This window comes from Sinocyclocheilus rhinocerous, unplaced genomic scaffold (genome assembly GCF_001515625.1).
Source record: "Sinocyclocheilus rhinocerous isolate Xijiao unplaced genomic scaffold, SAMN03320098_v1.1 scaffold2267, whole genome shotgun sequence".
NCBI lineage: Eukaryota > Metazoa > Chordata > Actinopteri > Cypriniformes > Cyprinidae > Sinocyclocheilus > Sinocyclocheilus rhinocerous.
In genome coordinates this window covers 888,637-906,800 of record NW_015625573.1, presented here as the reverse complement: position 1 = coordinate 906,800, position 18,164 = coordinate 888,637, and the positions used below count along the sequence as shown (strand labels likewise).

The 18,164-nt window shown below is 37.2% G+C and overlaps 1 protein-coding gene across 1 annotated transcript in view; it reads right to left on the bottom strand.

The window, feature by feature from the left end:
- LOC107751067 (F-BAR domain only protein 1-like) overlaps positions 1-18,164 on the bottom strand; it is a 45,702-nt gene that overhangs the window by 6,064 nt on the left and 21,474 nt on the right. The window contains exons 4-27 of the mRNA XM_016566649.1: positions 16,998-17,089; positions 14,895-14,969; positions 14,114-14,255; positions 13,816-13,968; positions 13,138-13,242; positions 11,835-11,933; positions 11,589-11,685; positions 11,289-11,406; positions 11,112-11,136; positions 10,221-10,281; positions 8,561-8,745; positions 7,472-7,496; positions 7,297-7,353; positions 6,477-6,528; positions 5,442-5,560; positions 4,615-5,106; positions 4,421-4,425; positions 4,314-4,321; positions 4,198-4,238; positions 3,919-4,025; positions 3,107-3,221; positions 2,548-2,659; positions 2,284-2,439; positions 2,065-2,197 (exon numbers count right to left, since the gene is read on the bottom strand). Coding sequence (XP_016422135.1) covers positions 2,065-2,197; positions 2,284-2,439; positions 2,548-2,659; positions 3,107-3,221; positions 3,919-4,025; positions 4,198-4,238; positions 4,314-4,321; positions 4,421-4,425; positions 4,615-5,106; positions 5,442-5,560; positions 6,477-6,528; positions 7,297-7,353; positions 7,472-7,496; positions 8,561-8,745; positions 10,221-10,281; positions 11,112-11,136; positions 11,289-11,406; positions 11,589-11,685; positions 11,835-11,933; positions 13,138-13,242; positions 13,816-13,968; positions 14,114-14,255; positions 14,895-14,969; positions 16,998-17,089 — 2,574 coding nt within the window. The remainder of the gene's footprint in view (positions 1-2,064; positions 2,198-2,283; positions 2,440-2,547; positions 2,660-3,106; positions 3,222-3,918; positions 4,026-4,197; positions 4,239-4,313; positions 4,322-4,420; positions 4,426-4,614; positions 5,107-5,441; positions 5,561-6,476; positions 6,529-7,296; positions 7,354-7,471; positions 7,497-8,560; positions 8,746-10,220; positions 10,282-11,111; positions 11,137-11,288; positions 11,407-11,588; positions 11,686-11,834; positions 11,934-13,137; positions 13,243-13,815; positions 13,969-14,113; positions 14,256-14,894; positions 14,970-16,997; positions 17,090-18,164) is intronic.

Below are 18,164 nucleotides of genomic sequence, written 5' to 3'. Positions count from 1 at the left end.
GCATTCACTGTAAAACACTTAACATCTATTTATGTACTATCTATTTTCCTGTGTATTAACCATTTCGACCAGTTCTTGTAAAATGTATCCATACTTAGTCATTTTCTCCATATCAAACATATCCTTTACAATCACTATCCACTCTTTTTTTGTTGGTGGATTCTCATCCAGCCATTTCTTGGTTATTGCTTTTTTACTAGCAACCAATAACAATCTGAGAAGGTACTTGTCTTGAGCATTCAAATCAGTTGGTATGTTTCCTAAATATATAGTACCAAAGCTATGATCAATCTCAAAACCCAGTATTGATTCTGTTTCAGTGATTACCATTAACCAGTATGATTGGATTGCCGGACAGTTCCAGAATATATGAAAATAATCCGCCATTGAGTTGTTACATCGTCTCCAGCAAAGTGCAGATTCTGGATTACCATTCAGTACATATTTTCTTTTTGGAGTAATAAAGAATCTAATGACGTTTTTCCATGAGAATTCTCTCCACTGACCAGAACTGGAGGTTGCATGCTGTGACTTACAAATGTTTAACCAATCTTCTTCCGTTAGAACTATATTCGCCTCCTTCTCCCATTTTTCTTTAATATATAAGGTAGAGTGAGACTTAGAGGACTGTATACATGAATATATTTTTGACACCAGTTTCTTGTGAATACCACCTTTATATGCATCAGCAAAAACGTTTATGAGACTCAATTCAGTTGCCTCATTATTAATATTTTTATTAAAGTGATTTCTAAGCTGTAAATATCTATAGAAATCGTGTTTCTCTAAATTATAGGTATCAATAAGATGTTGGAAGCTTTCTAAACCAATCTTGGATGAAACTGTACAATATGATGTAATGCCATTCCATATCCATTGTTTAAACCGCACATCCATCTGTGCAGGTTTGAAGTCTCTATCATATGCCACCCATCTTAGCAGCCGTGCTTGTCTTTCCAATTTCAGAGTTTTGCATTCTTTGAACCAAGTATTAAGAGGAACTAATGTCCAATTGCTTAATTTGTTACAGTACATAATCTTAGTAGTTTTGTCCCCTAATAAAGAAGGGAGAGGAAAGTCTAGCTGTTTGAATTCTAATTCTTTCCATTTTGCTTCATAATCGTCAATACACCAGCAAACTAGATATTTTAATTGTGCTGCTTTATAATAATCTTCCAAACAGGGAAGAGACAGTCCTCCCCTTTCCTTTGGTAATTGTAGTGTTTTAAGTCTTACCCTGAGTTTCTGATTTGTCCATATAAATCTTGAGATCATTCGGTTCCAGTCATTAAATTGTTTTTTTGGTATCTCTCTACAGGTAGTGATTGAAAGAAAAATAATAATCGCGGTAAAACATTCATCCTTATAATTTCTATTCGATTATACAAACTAAAAGTTAGAGGTGTCCAATTATCCAAGTCTGCTTTCAGTTCCTTCGTAATAGATCCATAATTAGAAATATACATTTTAGCCAAATTCTTTGGTATGATAACCCCCAGGTATTTAATACTGTTTGTTTTCCATTTAAAATTATATTTTTTACGGATATTTTCCTGTGGTGAATAATTAAAAGAGAGGGTTTGGGTTTTGTGTAAATTTAGTTTATATCCTGAATACCAACCAAACTGCTCAAGACAAGACATGAGTTTAGGTAAACTGGAATCTGGCTCGGGAATAGTCATAAGAATGTCATCTGCATACAGGCATATTTTGTGTTCGGTTTCTTTCATTGGAATTCCTAGAATTTCTGTATCTTCTCTAATTGCCTGAGCTAATGGCTCTATGAATAGTGCAAAAAGCGTGGGACTCAAGGGGCTAATCAATTTCTTTTTAAAAATCTAAACCCAAACTTTGGAACGGCAGCGTACATTAATTCTTCTGTTAAAACATCGATATTATTTCAGCTGTTTAAATAATAATTTTTATAATCGTTTTAGGGTTTATGTCATCACAGCAACTAAAACAATTAAGCTTAACTTGTACTGAACACGGAATATTCCTTTAGGTATCAATAAAGCAGGTCATATTGTAATTCAAGCACTCATTAGGTTTGTGTTGACTGACCTGGTATTTTAGCAGAGCCACATTGTAATAGGAGGCCTGTGGGTTCAGCTCTGCCTCTCTCTGCAGGTGGAGCGTCAAGGCCGGCATGTTGAACCAGAAATCCTTGGTGTCCGGGTCACTCTGTGACGGGTCGCTGTAGGTACAAAGACCAAAGATGCTGTCAACAGAACTTGAATTAAACCCAGTCCAGGTCAGTTTTAGTGTTTAAGGGCATCATACCTGTAGAGTAACTTCTGGTTGGGTAAGAAGTGGTCCACTCGAGAGATGTTCACCAATCTGAAGCTTAATACTGGTGCGTTGGGGTTGGCGGTGAAAATGCGGATGATGCCAGCAGGAAAGGACATAGTGAGGTCACCGGTGATCTTAACCAGACAGCTGAAACCCAAACACACAAAAGGTTGGACAGCAAATCACTTTAAGTTGGAGCTACAGTGTGATAAAAGGCTTTGTCCTCCAGATGGGGTGAAAGAAGCTCGGACGGACCAGTTGTGTTCTCCTCCTTTGAAGTAGGCATTGATGTACTCCGTGATGGCTGCAGCTACAGGCCAAGACTCCTGAGTACTCAGAGAAATGGGACTGGGCCCTCGGGACAAACCTGCAGGATCACAATTCAACATTACATTTAGAAATGTCCACAAAGATTTCAAACATCATTTTCAATAGAACATAAAACTGCTAATCAAGGCAAACGCAAGTGTCTTAATGAACTTGTGACATATTTAACTTCATAACTTGGTTTGCCACTGTCGGTTCTGGGATTATGTGGAACGGTGGATAAATAAATGAATCAGCAATTGAATACCAAATAGGACTTCCTCGATATTAGGTACATGCCCATGGGCTATCGGACAAAATCAGACACGGCAAAATAGTGACGAGGACATTTCCTGAGAGTCCCCTCCATAAATGTGCATGTGCATGTCTATATTAGATTAGCATAATAAAATTACAGCAAAACTCCTGAGGCTGTTTCTCAGTGTAATATATGATTAAGTTCTGTGATAATGTGGGTGTTTAGGGAAATAGAGGTGCCTCGGGTAACCTCGGGCTGGGCTGGGAACACGGTTCTGCACCCCCCATTCGCTGGGGCTGGAGGAGGATGAAGAGGTGAGGGGAGGACTGGGCTTAGGCAAAGGAGATGAGCACAGGGACCTAGACTGAGACACACCACAGAAAAAGGGCCAAAATCAAAATTCTGAACTGGATTTACGGTACTTTCTGCAGTGTGCTACAGTGTACAATGGGATATGAAACTAATTTATACAGTATAACATAATTTAAACATTTACAATTTTTAGATTTTTTAAATAATTTATATATTTTTTTATAATTATCATACATGCAGATTTTTACCTCATATTAATTGGAAGACTACACAGGATAAATGTTTTAATTTTTAAATTATTTTTTCACACCACAGGACTATTTAAGTGAACAGTAGAAAAGCACAAATAAAAACAGACAGATAGATATATAGATAGATAGATCATAGATAGTTCATGTCCATGTTATCTGTTCACTCTCTATTTCTCCTTTCTACAGTGTGTGGATGGAAAACAAATGTTTTTGGGCTGAACAAACCACCAGAGGCCTGTTTCTATGTCCTGTAATATTATTTGTTACCTTACAGTATAAAACAATTAAAAGCTTGAAGTGCAATCTCAATAGGGGTGTTAATTTAGAGCTGAAGTCAAGGGAGCAATTTGAATGACCACATGAGAGAAACTGCATCTCATAAAACAAATGAAAGAGGCTGCAGCAGAGCCCGATTAAGGGATTTGTTTATATGGTTTTAAAGAAGCTTAAGTGTGCTGGTTGGATAGTTGGTGTAATAAAAGTCTGTGGAACATTTACCCGCTCACAGCCACTGAGCCTGCCTGCGGAGCGCTTGGGCCGTACCGACCGAGGGGGAGCCAATGCCAGACGCTCAGTGCTGTCCTGCCTGAAACCATGCTGGGAAACTGAGAGAGAGAGAGAGACAAGAGGGAAAATAAAGAACCCAAATATGAAAATTCTGTCATCATTTATTCACCCTCATGTCATACCAAACACAATTGACTTTATTCCATGGAACAAAACAATTTGAACAATATCTTGGCCACTTTTTTCAATATAATAAATGTGAAAGAGCACCATAAAAGTGGTCTATATGACTTGTATGGTATTTTCCAAGACTTTAGAAAATTCACTGAAAATCATGACATTTGCCTGATTCATGAGAAAAGCAGAAATGTCTGATTCATAAATACTTGTATTTCTGAGATGGAAACAAATCATTCAATTGCTCTGAACGATTTGTTCACGCATCAAATGTGTGTGTGTGGATTTTGAGTTAACATTGTTAAAACAAATTCACTTCCACTGAAATGTTTGGGGGTCAGTAAGATTTTTTTATTTTTAAATCAATACTAAATAAATTAATGAAAGTAATTACTGATTTATTTATTGTGGTTTCCGCAAAAATATTAAGCAGCACAACTGTTTAAAACATTAATAATAATAATAATAATAATAAACGTTTAAATGTTAAATAAAAGGGATCGGTGCGGCCTTCCATGCCCCTGCCGTCCCTGGTGGGCCGAGGGGGAGGCAGGGCCCAGGCATCAGGTGGAGGCAGGTTGTCTTTGGGGGCAGAGCGTTCAAAAGCATCCAAGAAGGGGTCTTCTGGAGGAATGTGTTTACAGCTCCACACAGAGGGCTCCAGTTCTGAAGACGGCAGGCTGTGGGAGAAGGCCGGGAAGCTGAAGGTGGTGGGCTCGACGTCGGGTGGGGCCCGTGGAGAACGTAGATTGGAAGGCCAGGCTTTTGTGGGGTCATCCTGTGGAAGAGGAGATCGACCAAGTGAGGGGTCACTGAACGCAGTGAGGAAGGGGTCACAGGATCGGCTCAAGTTTACAGAGTCTTTAGATTGAGACTGAGTGGATGGCCAGGCTGCCCAACCGGTGGGCTCTGGGGAAGCCCCAAGGGGCTGATGGGATGGCGAATCCAGTCCGGAATCCTCCACATTCTCAGGAGAGGATGAATCAGAAGAGAAGGCTGCATCTGTCAAACATGAAGAAAAGTCTATTACTGATCAGAATAGAAATTTCTTTAAAAAGCAACAGACTGATGTGGAAAAGGCTGACTGCAGAAACACAATTCACATTCCACTTTGGTCCATAATTGAATAATTCATGCTTTAATGCCTTCACAAGCAGTTCTGACAAAGCGAGTCAATTAATTCTTAGAATATGGTAATGCACACTTTGGCACACATTTGGCTAGTTTAAAGCTTTTAATTCTCAGATTTCTAAAATGCTCTAAGAGAATAACTCGTCCAGTCGATTCTCATCTATCACGGTAATGTGGTTGGGGGTGGTGTGCTGCTGGAGATTTACATTCAGATGCAGCAAAGGCCTTCTGGAGCTGCTCTCTGCCAGCAAAGCTGTGGGATTTAAAGGCCGACTCCAGAGGAGGTCCAAACAGAGCGTCCGAACCGGATGCTGTGGAACTCAGCCTGCAGAGATGAGAGGAAGGAAACTGAACGGGTGAAGAAGTGAATGTAGGAGAAACTGAAGCCATTAAAATGCTACATTATTATTATGCTACATACTAAAATATACACTAGTGTTAAAAGTTTGGGGTCTGTAAATTATTTTTCTTTAAAAGAAATGAATTCCTTTATTGAGCAAGGAAGCACTGGTTCGTGGTTTCCACAAATACATTAATACATAAATCAGCAAAAGTGTTCAACACTGATTATAACATTTTTTTTTCTTGAGCACTAAATCAGCATATTTGAATAATCTCTGAAGGATCATGTGACACTGAAGACTGGAATAATGGCTGCTGAAACTTTCACAGGAATATTTTTAAATATATTAAAATATAAAAGAGTTATTTTAAATTGTAATGGAGTAAAATTTCATAATATTACTGTTTTACTGTACTTTTGATCAAATAAATGCAGCTTTGGTGAGCATAAGAATCTTCTTTCAAAAACATTGAAAACATTACTGACTGCAAACTTTTGAATGGTAGTGTTTATAATCTAAATGATATAAATAACCTAATAAAGATGATTGTACATCTAAATAACATAAATAACCTTTAAAATATTATAATCTATATACTTATAATAAGCTAATAAAAATATATTTAAATTAAATAATTTGCAATAGTATTCAATTCAATTGAAATTTTAATCAATTAAAGTTTGAATTTGTATTTATTTATTAAACTGCATTTTTGTTGTTTGTCTTAACATGTTAACTTCTGGCTCAACCAATGGTGTGGGTTTGGGTAAAGACCAACAGTCAGCATTTAGTATTTATGCATTTAGTGCCACAAAAACTACATACTTCACCTTTAAATCTGCATTTTTGGATGTTAAAGTGTTCAGTTATTATACTGTATGGAAAATCTTTTTGTACCTGCTGTGATCTGGGCTGGATGTGGATCTGCGCAGACCCTCCTGTTCTCCATCTGTAAAACAAAACAAAAAACATTACTCTACTGTGCAATATAACAATACCATACAATAATAAAGTAAGGGGTCATTTAGCAGATGTTTTTATCCAAAGTGGCTTACAGTACACTTACTATAGGGATTCTCCCTGAAGAAACATTAGGTTAAATGCCTTTCTCATGGCCACAATAGTGATAGTGATGGTAACCAGCCTAGACGTTTAACCATTATAACACACCCATAATACATAACGTACAGCATATAACAGCACAGTATAATATTACCGGATAAAAAATATATACATTTTTCATCTAAAATTATTCAAACCATGAACTATCAAAATAGTAGCATTAATCTATGTGACTAATGTCTGCAATAAGAAAGGTTTGAGTAATAGTGAGCCACATACACACACCATATTGTTTCCACTTTTGCTATTATTGTCAAAACCCACAATACAAAAACAGAGCTCATTCTGAGACTGAGATCAGGCTGTCAGTATAAGGCAATTATGACAGTGCAGTTATGACACTGATCCCAGGTCAGCTGGATGGCAGATTGCTGTGATTAAGGTGTCAAATTGGAGCTGTGTTTGTGGGATAATGACATCTAATAATGTGGACAGAGGAGGAGGTGGGACATTCTGTGTGTGTGACTGTGGCCATTTGAGATGGCTTGTCGAAATTAGTCGCAGGTACAATGCATGAGCACTGAAAAATGAATGATCTACGATGTAACTCTAGCTGAATGAGTACAGAAATGGACGTCTGCGGAGTGTGACAGACCTCTCTGGGGAACACTTTCCCCTTCCCCTTCAGATCGACCTGCTGAACTGGAGTTTCCTGTAACGGAGGAATGGGACACATGAAAAATATTCACTTACACACATAAAAAAAAATATTCACACTTACACATACATAATATAATCTGAGATATAGAGGGGAATACAAGTTAACTTACCTGAGAGCTGCTTCTTTACTGACACCTTCACAATGGGATGAATGAGAGGAGGTACAAGTACAATTTTAATCAATGTTGTGCACAATATTTTTTAATGACATCTTTAAAACGAGAGAGTAAAATGTAAAGATGCACAAACTTTGCGCAAGTTTTGCTGGATCTTCTTTATTTTCCTAACCAACCAATATGACAGCAGTCATGGACTTTATTCTCTTGCACATTCATTATTTTGTTTTAATGTACTATGTGTGGATTTTCTGAATAAACTAGACATAGATACTCTAGCCCTTTAACTGTCACTCGTCCCCTCTGTGGGACGCCTAAGTTTACTTCACTATATTACAATTAAATCCTAATCTAATCTAAAGGTCTAAGACTCCTAAATAGATATTTTACCAATGTTTTTGTTAAAAATTATGTAGGAAAAGTAATAGATTAATTTTTGACAAGAGTGCACCTCAAAAATCTACATCATAACAGGAGTTCTGACCTTTGTCAAAAAAAGTCTTCTTTGTTGCCCTTTTCTCTATCACACTTTAGAAATCATCAGAAATTATATATCAATTGAATTTAAATATTAATTTATATATCAATTTATTTGACTTTAAATCTCAAAATTCATCCTTTGAAACCCATTTTAAAATCAAACATTGCATTACCATGAAAATGGTACATCAATATCATGTTACAAAATGTTTTCGTTCATGAATTATAAAAATTTAAGTTTGGATCATGCACTTTCACGTCTATGTTCAAAAATGTGAGTGACAGTTAAGGGGCTAGACAAGAAACATTATTTTTCAAAGATTTGATTACACTAAACACCACAACTTTTGTCTGTTTTTTTGTTTTTGCTCAAAAGAGCTAATTTTAGCAGTCTGGCACCTTGTAAACATGTTTGCAGGCGAACTAGTAAAATCCTGTGCAACCTGACTTGTGGAAGTTGTGAGTGTTATTTGACTAGTCTTTTGATCTCATCATGTAGAATAAAACAGCTTTATATATATATAGCTGTAAAATAAATCTCTTAAAACCACCTGCATAAGTCTTACTTAAGCTATTAAAGATTAAATACCCCACACCTCTTACCGCTCTGTTAGGGGGCAGGGTCAACGCCCCCACTGTGGCCTTCAACTCCAGTTCATTGGCTGCTGAGTTACTACGGTTACTGCTGGCAACCGGTCGGATCTGGATGTGAAACTTCTTGGGTTCATCATCATCGAAATCCGAGTCGCTGGAGTTAAAATTTCCCTCCTTCTCCTCAGCAGCACAACGTAGAGAGCAATGCAGTTAAGGAGCAAATCCAGACACGATGCAGGATACATATGTACTCGCACACAGGTACAAAGAAAACACACACGGACACAAATAGACATGAGTGCAAACACTCACACAAACACAGCTGTTCTGAATAGTCTACAAACTGTGGTGAGGTGCAAAAATAACCATCCTATTTAGAGACGCTACTGAGTTTCAAATCCTTAAACACCCCTCATGACGAACTTCAATTCTCAGGAACCTAAGATTGACAACAGATCTTTGTCACAGGGTATTTGGGGAGAAATTGTTATTGGGCAAATCCATCACTGTCCATTATCAGACAATACAAGTGTCTCTATTTCACATCCTGCCTTATCAAACCACACTTCCTGACAATAACTTCCTTTCTATCTGTATGTGATACTTTTGATGGTGTGTGAAGACAGTATTGCAGAAAATAACAATAAAAAACAAACAAAGAAGGTGATTAAATCCCTCTCCTCTCCCTCTGTTTTAGACCACATGGATGAGGTCTGAGAGTGAAAATAAGTTTTGGTAAAATTATTTGTTGTAGTGCTGAGAATATACTTCCCAATCCTCAAATATCTACAATAGGGTCCAAAAGCCCGAGGCCAAGTTGGAAATCAGGGATTTAACATCTAATTCTATTCTATTTCTAGGTCATTCATCAAATAAGCAGACTAGTGACTTTTGTACAGATAAGGGACCGGGACAAGACCACAGGAACCAGTTGAGTCCTCTGCACAATGTGACATTGCTGCAGCCTGGAATTGAACTGCTGGTTTCGTCTGGTCAGAGGAGAACTGGCCCCCCGACTGAGCCTGGTTTCTCCCAAGGTTTTTTTCTCCATTCTGTCACGATGGAGTTTTGGTTCCTTGCCGCTGTCGCCTCGCCTCTGGTTTGCTTAGTTGGGGACACTTCATTTCAAGCGATATCGTCGACTTGATTGCACAGACACTATTTAAACTGAACTGAGCTGGATGATGACATCACTGAATTCAATGATGAACTGCCTTTAACTGAAAATTGAGTGTTTACTATTATAATTTTGCATTATTGACACAATATTTTCCTAATTAATGCTGTACAATTGCTTTGACACAATCTGTATTGTTAAAAGCACTATATAAATAAAGGTGATGTTTTTGCCTCCATTGCATTACAAGATGCTCTTTTGATGATTCTCAAATCATGCTGGATCACATGATTATCAGGATTTACACAAACTTGTGGAGGTAATGAAGCTTGAGTTCTGCTGTCAGCAGAAGAGAGACAAACTGAATACTAAGATATTTTGAATTTCATATCAATTTCTTCAAGTCAAACTGTAATGAAATGTTATGAAATGAACTGAAGCATGTTTACTAGTTATATCAGCCCCACTGTCTGCCTATACACAGTTATGCACATACACACACACTGTATACTCTCACTACATCCACTCCTGATGGCTTATATTGAAGGATATCATTCTGGTTGACATCTGCACGTATCACAAAGCCCTCGTTGTCCACTTTGAGGGGTGAGTTCTACACACAAGCACAAACAGACAGCACAAGCTCACAATAAGAAACAACATTTAAAGGCACAGGACATAAGGTGACAGAGTGATGAATCTTCAGAGGTCTGTAACATGGATGTGGTCTGTCTTTCACTCTTAAACACGCTAATGCTGTTGCCATGGCTCATATGAAAACAGTGCCGATGTTTTAAGAGAGTTAGTAGTGGTCTGACGTCTTGCATAACAGCCCGTAACACGTGTGTGTTTATGAAGGATTCTGGCAGTCAGTGGGCTATATCAAACATTCATTAAACACCCTGAGTATTGCCAAGGTTAAATATAGCTTAATGAGGTAACCAGACCTTGCCAAACATGTCACTCTCTCTTGCATAGTGTATACACACAGAAGTCTGTATAGAAAAAGAGTCTGCATTCTGTGTACAGTATGTGTCTGTTTACTTCAGGAGGAGGGTTTACTTAGCTATTTTAAAGGACAAATTTGTCCTCCTAAATTTGTGAAAAATGAAATTGTTCATAAGAAAACATGCAATTAACAATTTTGGTATAAATTATATTCCAATAAATAAAACATAAAAACATCTCTGTCTTTGAGATGTTCTCACTAATATAGCATTTATGGTCTATGTATATATGTGTGTTAGTAAACTGTAACAACTGGTTTGAGATGAGACTTTTTTTAGACGGTCTAAAAAGTGTCACAGAAGTTTAATCAAGGACAGCTGATGATACAAGACCAGTAACCACACACACACACACACACAATCACCTGTTCTCTGTGTAAAAACAATTCAGCAAAGAGTGTGTGTGTGTGTGTGTGTGTGTGTTATGTGTACTCACAAGCGCATCTGCCACAGCTGAATCTCTAGAGGACAAAAACAGAAGAGGTATGAAAAGCCATACAGTAAATAAAAAGAATTGGTCACTGAAAAACTAACTATGAATGCTCTCAAAGTCTATTACAGGCCTGATCTAGAACATTAAATGTGTTGCGTTTCATATAAACGCATGACTCACGTTGAATCCGGTTCCTTGTCTTTCTTTCCCAGTCCAGGGATCCTAAAGGCTTTAGCACGACTCTTTTTACTGTTCTCAGACACTAGTGGGGACAGATATTCCTCGAACCCTACTGGACCTTATCCACACACACACACAGTAGTTTAAGGAAGGTTTGGAGCTGAGCGGTACATTTGTAATTCACTATATGACAAATTATAAAACCTTGTATTTTGCAGAAGAATGATTTTCAATGCATTGCTATCCAATAAAACAGAAATGCAATTTCTGGGGAAATTGTTTTATCTTTCTGTGACTCACCCGGTCTCTCCTTCCCTGTTCCCTTCTGGTCTGTAAACTTCTGAATGAGGTTCTCAATGCCAATGTTCTCCACGTTCTGCTTAAATTCCTCATGGACCTGAAGGAGACAGAACAAAGATTTTTATCAAGCACAGCTAATCGAGACCACATTGACCAGAACAACTCTGAGCCACGGGGTAATTCATCTGAACAACTACAGTATGCAAACAGAATATAGGAGTAGGTCAAATCTCCAGTGAGCCGTACCTGCCCAACCTGTACGTGTGTGTCTTCAATGGAGTGTGAATACGCTTTGATCAGTAGTTTCATCCGACGTAAATGAGCCTCCTCAATGTCCTGAAATTTCTGCAGATGTAGAAGGACAAATGCTAAGAGAAGCTACTGACCTCTACTGACTTACACTACTGTTTAAAAGTTTGGTGTTGGTAAGACTTTTAAAATATTTTTCTCTTAGGCGTACCAAGGCTGCATTTATTTAATCAAAAACACAGTAAAATATTAATAACAACTAAAAAAAAAAAATAATTTACCAGACATTTTTGGTAACAATGTAAAAGTATTTATTTTTTTCTCAATTTTATGCATCCTTGCTTAATAAAAGCATAATTTTCTCAAACTTTTGAACAGAAGTGTATATATTGTGAATATTTACAATATAATATGGCCTCAACCTTCTTATTGCTTTAAAGAAATAAAAGAAAAACAGATCTGATATATCTTTTAAAGACAGTTAAGTTGTAAAACATACATCTATTTTATAAAATAATTATATAACTTCACTGCCTACTTTTAGTCATTACCGTCTGATATTAATGAAAACATTTTAAGCAAAATCAAGCCAAAAAATCTTCTGAAAGTTGTTTTAATATTTTACCTTCTTTGTGTTATAGTTTTATTTTTAAATTATATTTTGTACTTTTTAGGACTGTTTAGATAATCCTATTTGTAATTAGGAACAACAGAAAACTGAGTACATGTGTGAATAATACATGTGCAAAATAAGGATTTTTTTGTCTGACATTGATGACAATTCAACAGATGGAGCTGAAAAGCATTTTATTAGGCTGTACAAGCATATTTGCAACTTTTATTTGGGATCTCTGTAAATCAGGACCTTATATTTAAACTTGCTGAGTTTAAATAGAACTGGCTCTGGCATTTAATAGTGGTCAGCCTCTATAATTTAAAGATTATTGCTGAAGCCCTAATTGAGGGATACCACGACTCTCAGAGTGTTGTCAGGACTCTTACATTTTACTGATTCATCCTTTCTTTGCTCTCAAATTATTCATACTTGCAGGTCGACACCAGGCAGAAATAGACTAGACATGTAATCATTTTGTCAAACAGACTGCTTTAATGGCCCTTGTAGCCATAGTAACTTTACATTGCTTTATTGAGCTCATTGAAATACTGTAAAATTTGCTCTGAAGGTCTAGATTATGAGAACTAGTGAGCTAACCCCTGCTTTAAAATGTTTCACACATGCGACTGTGGTATGTGCTTATGCCCTTAGCAGGGCTGGAAAAAATCCTGAAAAATCACCAACCTGTGCTGATTCACTCATTTTCTGTTCAAAGTCTCTTCCAGCACGGTTAAACTTCTCAATAGACCCTGCAAAAGACCCAGCTGCCTTCTTAGATTTCAGCTCAGCCTGAGAAAAGAGAAAGATACAGATCAATATATGTGTGTGTATATATATATATATATATATATATATATACATAAGAAAGTTAGAAATTTAGCCTTTATTTTTTTAAGATGACAAAAACAGGATGAAGGCTACTATCTTAAAGGATTAGTTCAACCAAAAAAGCTGCCCTCATGTCATTCCAAACTAGTATGACTTTCTTTCCTTAGTGGAACATAAAAGGATACTTTTTGAAGAATTTTTTCTATGCTTTCGAGCGTCATTATTCTGAAAAAACATCGGCCTGCGTCTATGGCGCATTCAAGAGAAAGGTAGTGACAGCTGCTTCGTTAACAAACTGCTCTTTTGAATCAGTTTTAATGAATCAGTTGATGTGGTTCACAAATCAGACTGATCCAGTTCCCAAGTCAAACTGGTCATTTTATCTGTAAATAACTTAAAATCGCATAGACTACTTTCATGTTACTTCTATGGTGCTTTTGTCCTTTTTGAGGTTTACAATGACATGAGGGTGTGTAAATGATGACAGAATTGACATTTTTGGACTTTTAAGTCTTCTCTCTCAAACACAAACACCTTTTCCAGCTCTTTCTGAGGCACTCCTTCTTTGCGCAGTCTCTCCAGCTCTATCCACTTGCTGTGATAGCCTTCTCTGGCCTTCTGCAGGTGGGTGCTCTGCACCTGAAGAGACTGCACTGACTCCAAAGTCCCGATCATTTCCTCTTTCGTCTACATAAGACACAACATATTTAAATAAACAACAGATATTAAGCACAAATTTAGAACCCAATGCACTCGTTCTGAAATGTTGTAGGGGATCGGAAATGATCAGACATGCACAGAAATTCTATCAGGCTAAAAGCCCTTCATTTACCTTGCGGTGAATTTTGACCTGCTCCTCGCTGTACTTGTTGATGTCACGGATAAGGTCATTCATCTTCCTCATGAGCTCCAGGTGGCAGAGGGCCAGTTTGTCCGAGGACACGCGAAACACGTCCCACATAGGGGCGAACGTGCTGGGGAGCAAAGCAGGTGGTTAGATGCTGATGTATGGGAGTGCGTAAGCTGCTCGGAGTTCTTATAGCACAGCACTATTAGAAAAACAACAGGCTTCCTTGCCTTTGTAAGTCTACTTCTCCTGACTCCCCAAGACACCCAAAAACAAAGTTCATATGAAAAAAGGTACATTTCTCTTAGCTTTGTATTTGTGCTCTTAATTATTTAACCAGTTTGGCTCTATACCCACTTTGCATCACTGCAAAGTCTGTTTTTACAGTGTTAAAGCACTGTGTGCTTGTTTTGTGAGAACTTGCACATGCAGACAGGAAGTGAGGTGAAGAGAGCAGAGGAAAGAGCTAACCATAGCAACGACGTTTTGACAAATTACACACAACCGCACGTACTTGTACACAAAAATACACATACAATCCTCCTGAATCTCCCTGCTGATAAGTATCTGTAAGGCAGCAGTAGGCCAAACTTTTCAAGAGTAAACTTTTTAATGTTTTGTTCCTCTCTAGATGACTAAATCAGATGGTAATAGTGATTTTCAACACATGATACCTTAAAGTCCAAAACTGTTACCTACTCTGGTCAATAGTGCCTGTAAAATGTCAAAATCCTAATCTCATAATTACAGGAATAATGTTACTCACCCGAGAGGGCTTCCATTGCTAGCAATCTTGGCCAGTTTGCTCATGGATTTCGAGTAAGTCTCCTCGATGGCCGCCCTTATATGCAAGCACAAACACACACAGAGTGTCAGCCGGTAATAGATTCGCTTACAAACACAAAAGCAAATATACTTTCACATTAAAGTGATTTAGCACCAACATTAATGTCTCAAAGGTCACAAACAGTTCTTCGATGAAAGTTGCTAGGCGTATATATTTGTAATAGTGCACACACTACATTTGTATGGTTTCGTACATGGTACGTTTTTGTAAGGGAAACCATGACTGACTTTAAAAGCAACCATCAGGACAAAAACCCCTCAAAAAGTGTGAGAAAACACACAGTAGTTTTCCAAATTGTCACGGCCAAAGCTGAAAAGACCAAATATTTCTTATCAACCACTATGTGATCTGCTTCTCCGATAAGCCAAGCTTTTTTGTTCTGACTTCAGAGTCTGCTCATGGGAAAAAGGATGTTGTCATTATCATCCCAGTCCGTCAAACTATATTGTTGGCCTTATCTCTTAGAAAACATCTTATTTGATTCTTATAAGTGAAATTTTTCTTTCTGTTGGGACAGCACAATGGAAAGTCAAGTCAGATTCTTCAAGGAGCACAGCCACTTTGAGGCACAATGTCCTGAGTGGATGCAAAATGGCCTTTGAAAATTGATTTATGTAATTTATTGCACAAGCTATGCTTTTATCAGGGACCTATTTGTCTCTCTCAATTTCTCAGCACTCTCCTCCAGGGCTTTCCTGGACAGATTTCTAACATAAAAAAATACAGTTTAATCCTCCAGTCCAGTGACTGAGAGTGCCTGCATCCAGCTCCATTATAACGGATTGAAAAGACTATGAAAGTTGGCAGGAGGCTTGGCGGAGCTGTAAATAGTCTCTGTTCTCTCTGCAGAATGAGAGAGTCATTTTGGAGATTTCATTTTAATTATTGCAATTAGCTCCAACTCAAATGTCTACTACAGACCAAAAGGAATGCTCACACATCCCACATATGCTGTCAGTGGAATGGTGAAATGAAGCTTTCTTCATCTGTTTTATATGCTGCATGTACGGCATTTTCTGACTGCTGAGCTGCCTTGCATTTGTAGACATGTGCATGAGTGGACAGTGAACACTTTGTTGACTGCTCTGCTGTTCTCAGGTTAGTGTGTTTTGACACTTCAGTGCTGTGTGCTGAAAAACAGAACTGTGGTGTGGAGAAATCAACCAAAGAGCAAAAAAATAAATAAAATAATAAAAATCTGATAAAAAAAAGATATGCCATACAATAAGAATCAATGATATCAGTTAAGATATCACATTACATTATACTATGCTATGTTTAATTTGTACTATAATATAATATGATACAATGTAATAAGATCAAATAAGACAAAACACTGCAATAACGTAACATTGCAATATTGTAACAACATAACAATGTAAAATATCAGACAAAGCATTACACTATGACAATATAATAGAGCAAAGGAAAATGTAATGTAACATTAAATAATATGATCAAATAAGACAAAACATCACAATAACGTAATGTAGCATAATGTAATGTAACACTATACGATAAAACATAAGACAAAACATTACACTAACAACGTACTGTAGGAACTGTAGGAAAATAAATATAACATCATATAGTAAGATTAAATAAGACAAACCATCACAAAAATGTAATGTATAATAATAATAATGTAGATAAGACATAACATTACAGTAACAATAAAGTACAGAATGTCATGAAACATTAAACGATAAGATGAAGTAAGATCAAATAAGACAATAATAAATATAACAGTATTACATAACATTAAAATCAAATAAGACAACGTTATAGTAACAAGGTACAATATAATGCAGCATAACATTATTGAAACATCATAACACGAACATTCCACTTATCATTTCACTTTAAAAACACAACTGCTACTGCAGAGTTAGAAACACAAGAAGTGAGGAGTAGAAAATGAGTAGAAAACAAATTTCACGTCACATTCCTGACAGTACCAGTTACACCATCTCACCCCTCCTCCCCCTCACCATGACGACTCCTCCCAAAACAACACCTCACCTCTCACGCACAAACTCAGCCAACTCTTTGGTGGCGATCTGTCCATGCTTCATGTTGTGGTAGAGAATGTCGAAACCTGCATTCTTCTCTCCCTGTGAACAAAGAAAAACACCAACATAAGGTACATTCCTGCAGTGTGTGTAAAAATGATTAATCATCAGAAACAAATAAGTGTTAAAATAAAAATAGCAAGAGGAGCTTGGAAGATTGGACTGCTGACTGTGGGCCGTTGACTACAGCAGGCACAAAATACAGTATGTGCCTCTACAGAATGTCAGCATTTGTAATTTGTAATTTCTCAGTTTATGCTATATAAACGAGCTTTCGTGAAGCTGATTGAGGTCCAAAACTGGTTCAAACACACACTAATTCTTTGTAACATCACTACCTTCACTTCTCCTTGAAGATGTCTCAAAATCACAATGCAGTGTAGTACAGTGAAAATAACAACAAAACAATATCACAGAAGTTTATGCAAGACATGCCACGCGAGCAAGGAGCACAACACACACAGATTTCCCTCAAAGGCCAAGGCCCAGTAGGCAGATCCTCAGATGATTACCTTAGGAACAAAGCAACGGCACACCCTGCGGTCAAAGTTAGCAAGTATAAAAATAGCCCCCTTTCTTTGAGCAAACAGAAAACTGTCAACAAAGGAGAGACAGAAAGAGATGACAGAACCAGGGCAGTCACTGGCCATAAATACCTCCACACCATAGAAAGAACTTCCCAGGTAAAAGAAAATTGACAAAATTCCTACTATCCAAGGATAGAATCTGGAGAAGCCAGAACATATACCAAAACAAAAGCTGTCTCTAACATTCTACTGGAAAAGACAGAAGTATTGCACAAATATTGATGTCAAGTATGAGTATCGCTGATGAAGACAAGTGATGTTCATTTGTGCAGTTCAGCCTAAGTTCTCCTAAATACTTATCACTTAGGTCTAATTTGAATCTTTTTAGATGCATGTCATTGAGAAAGTGAAAAACTTGTGAGCTACAAGTCAACAGCTGGTTATTTATGAAACTAGAAAATGAATTTTGTACATTTGAATTTTAGACATAACATTTAACAATGGTGGCATATTTGGTGGCATATTTTATACATTTGTGTTTTTAAACAGCAGATTTTATTATGTTCTCTGAGGTGAAATTAGCTGTAAAT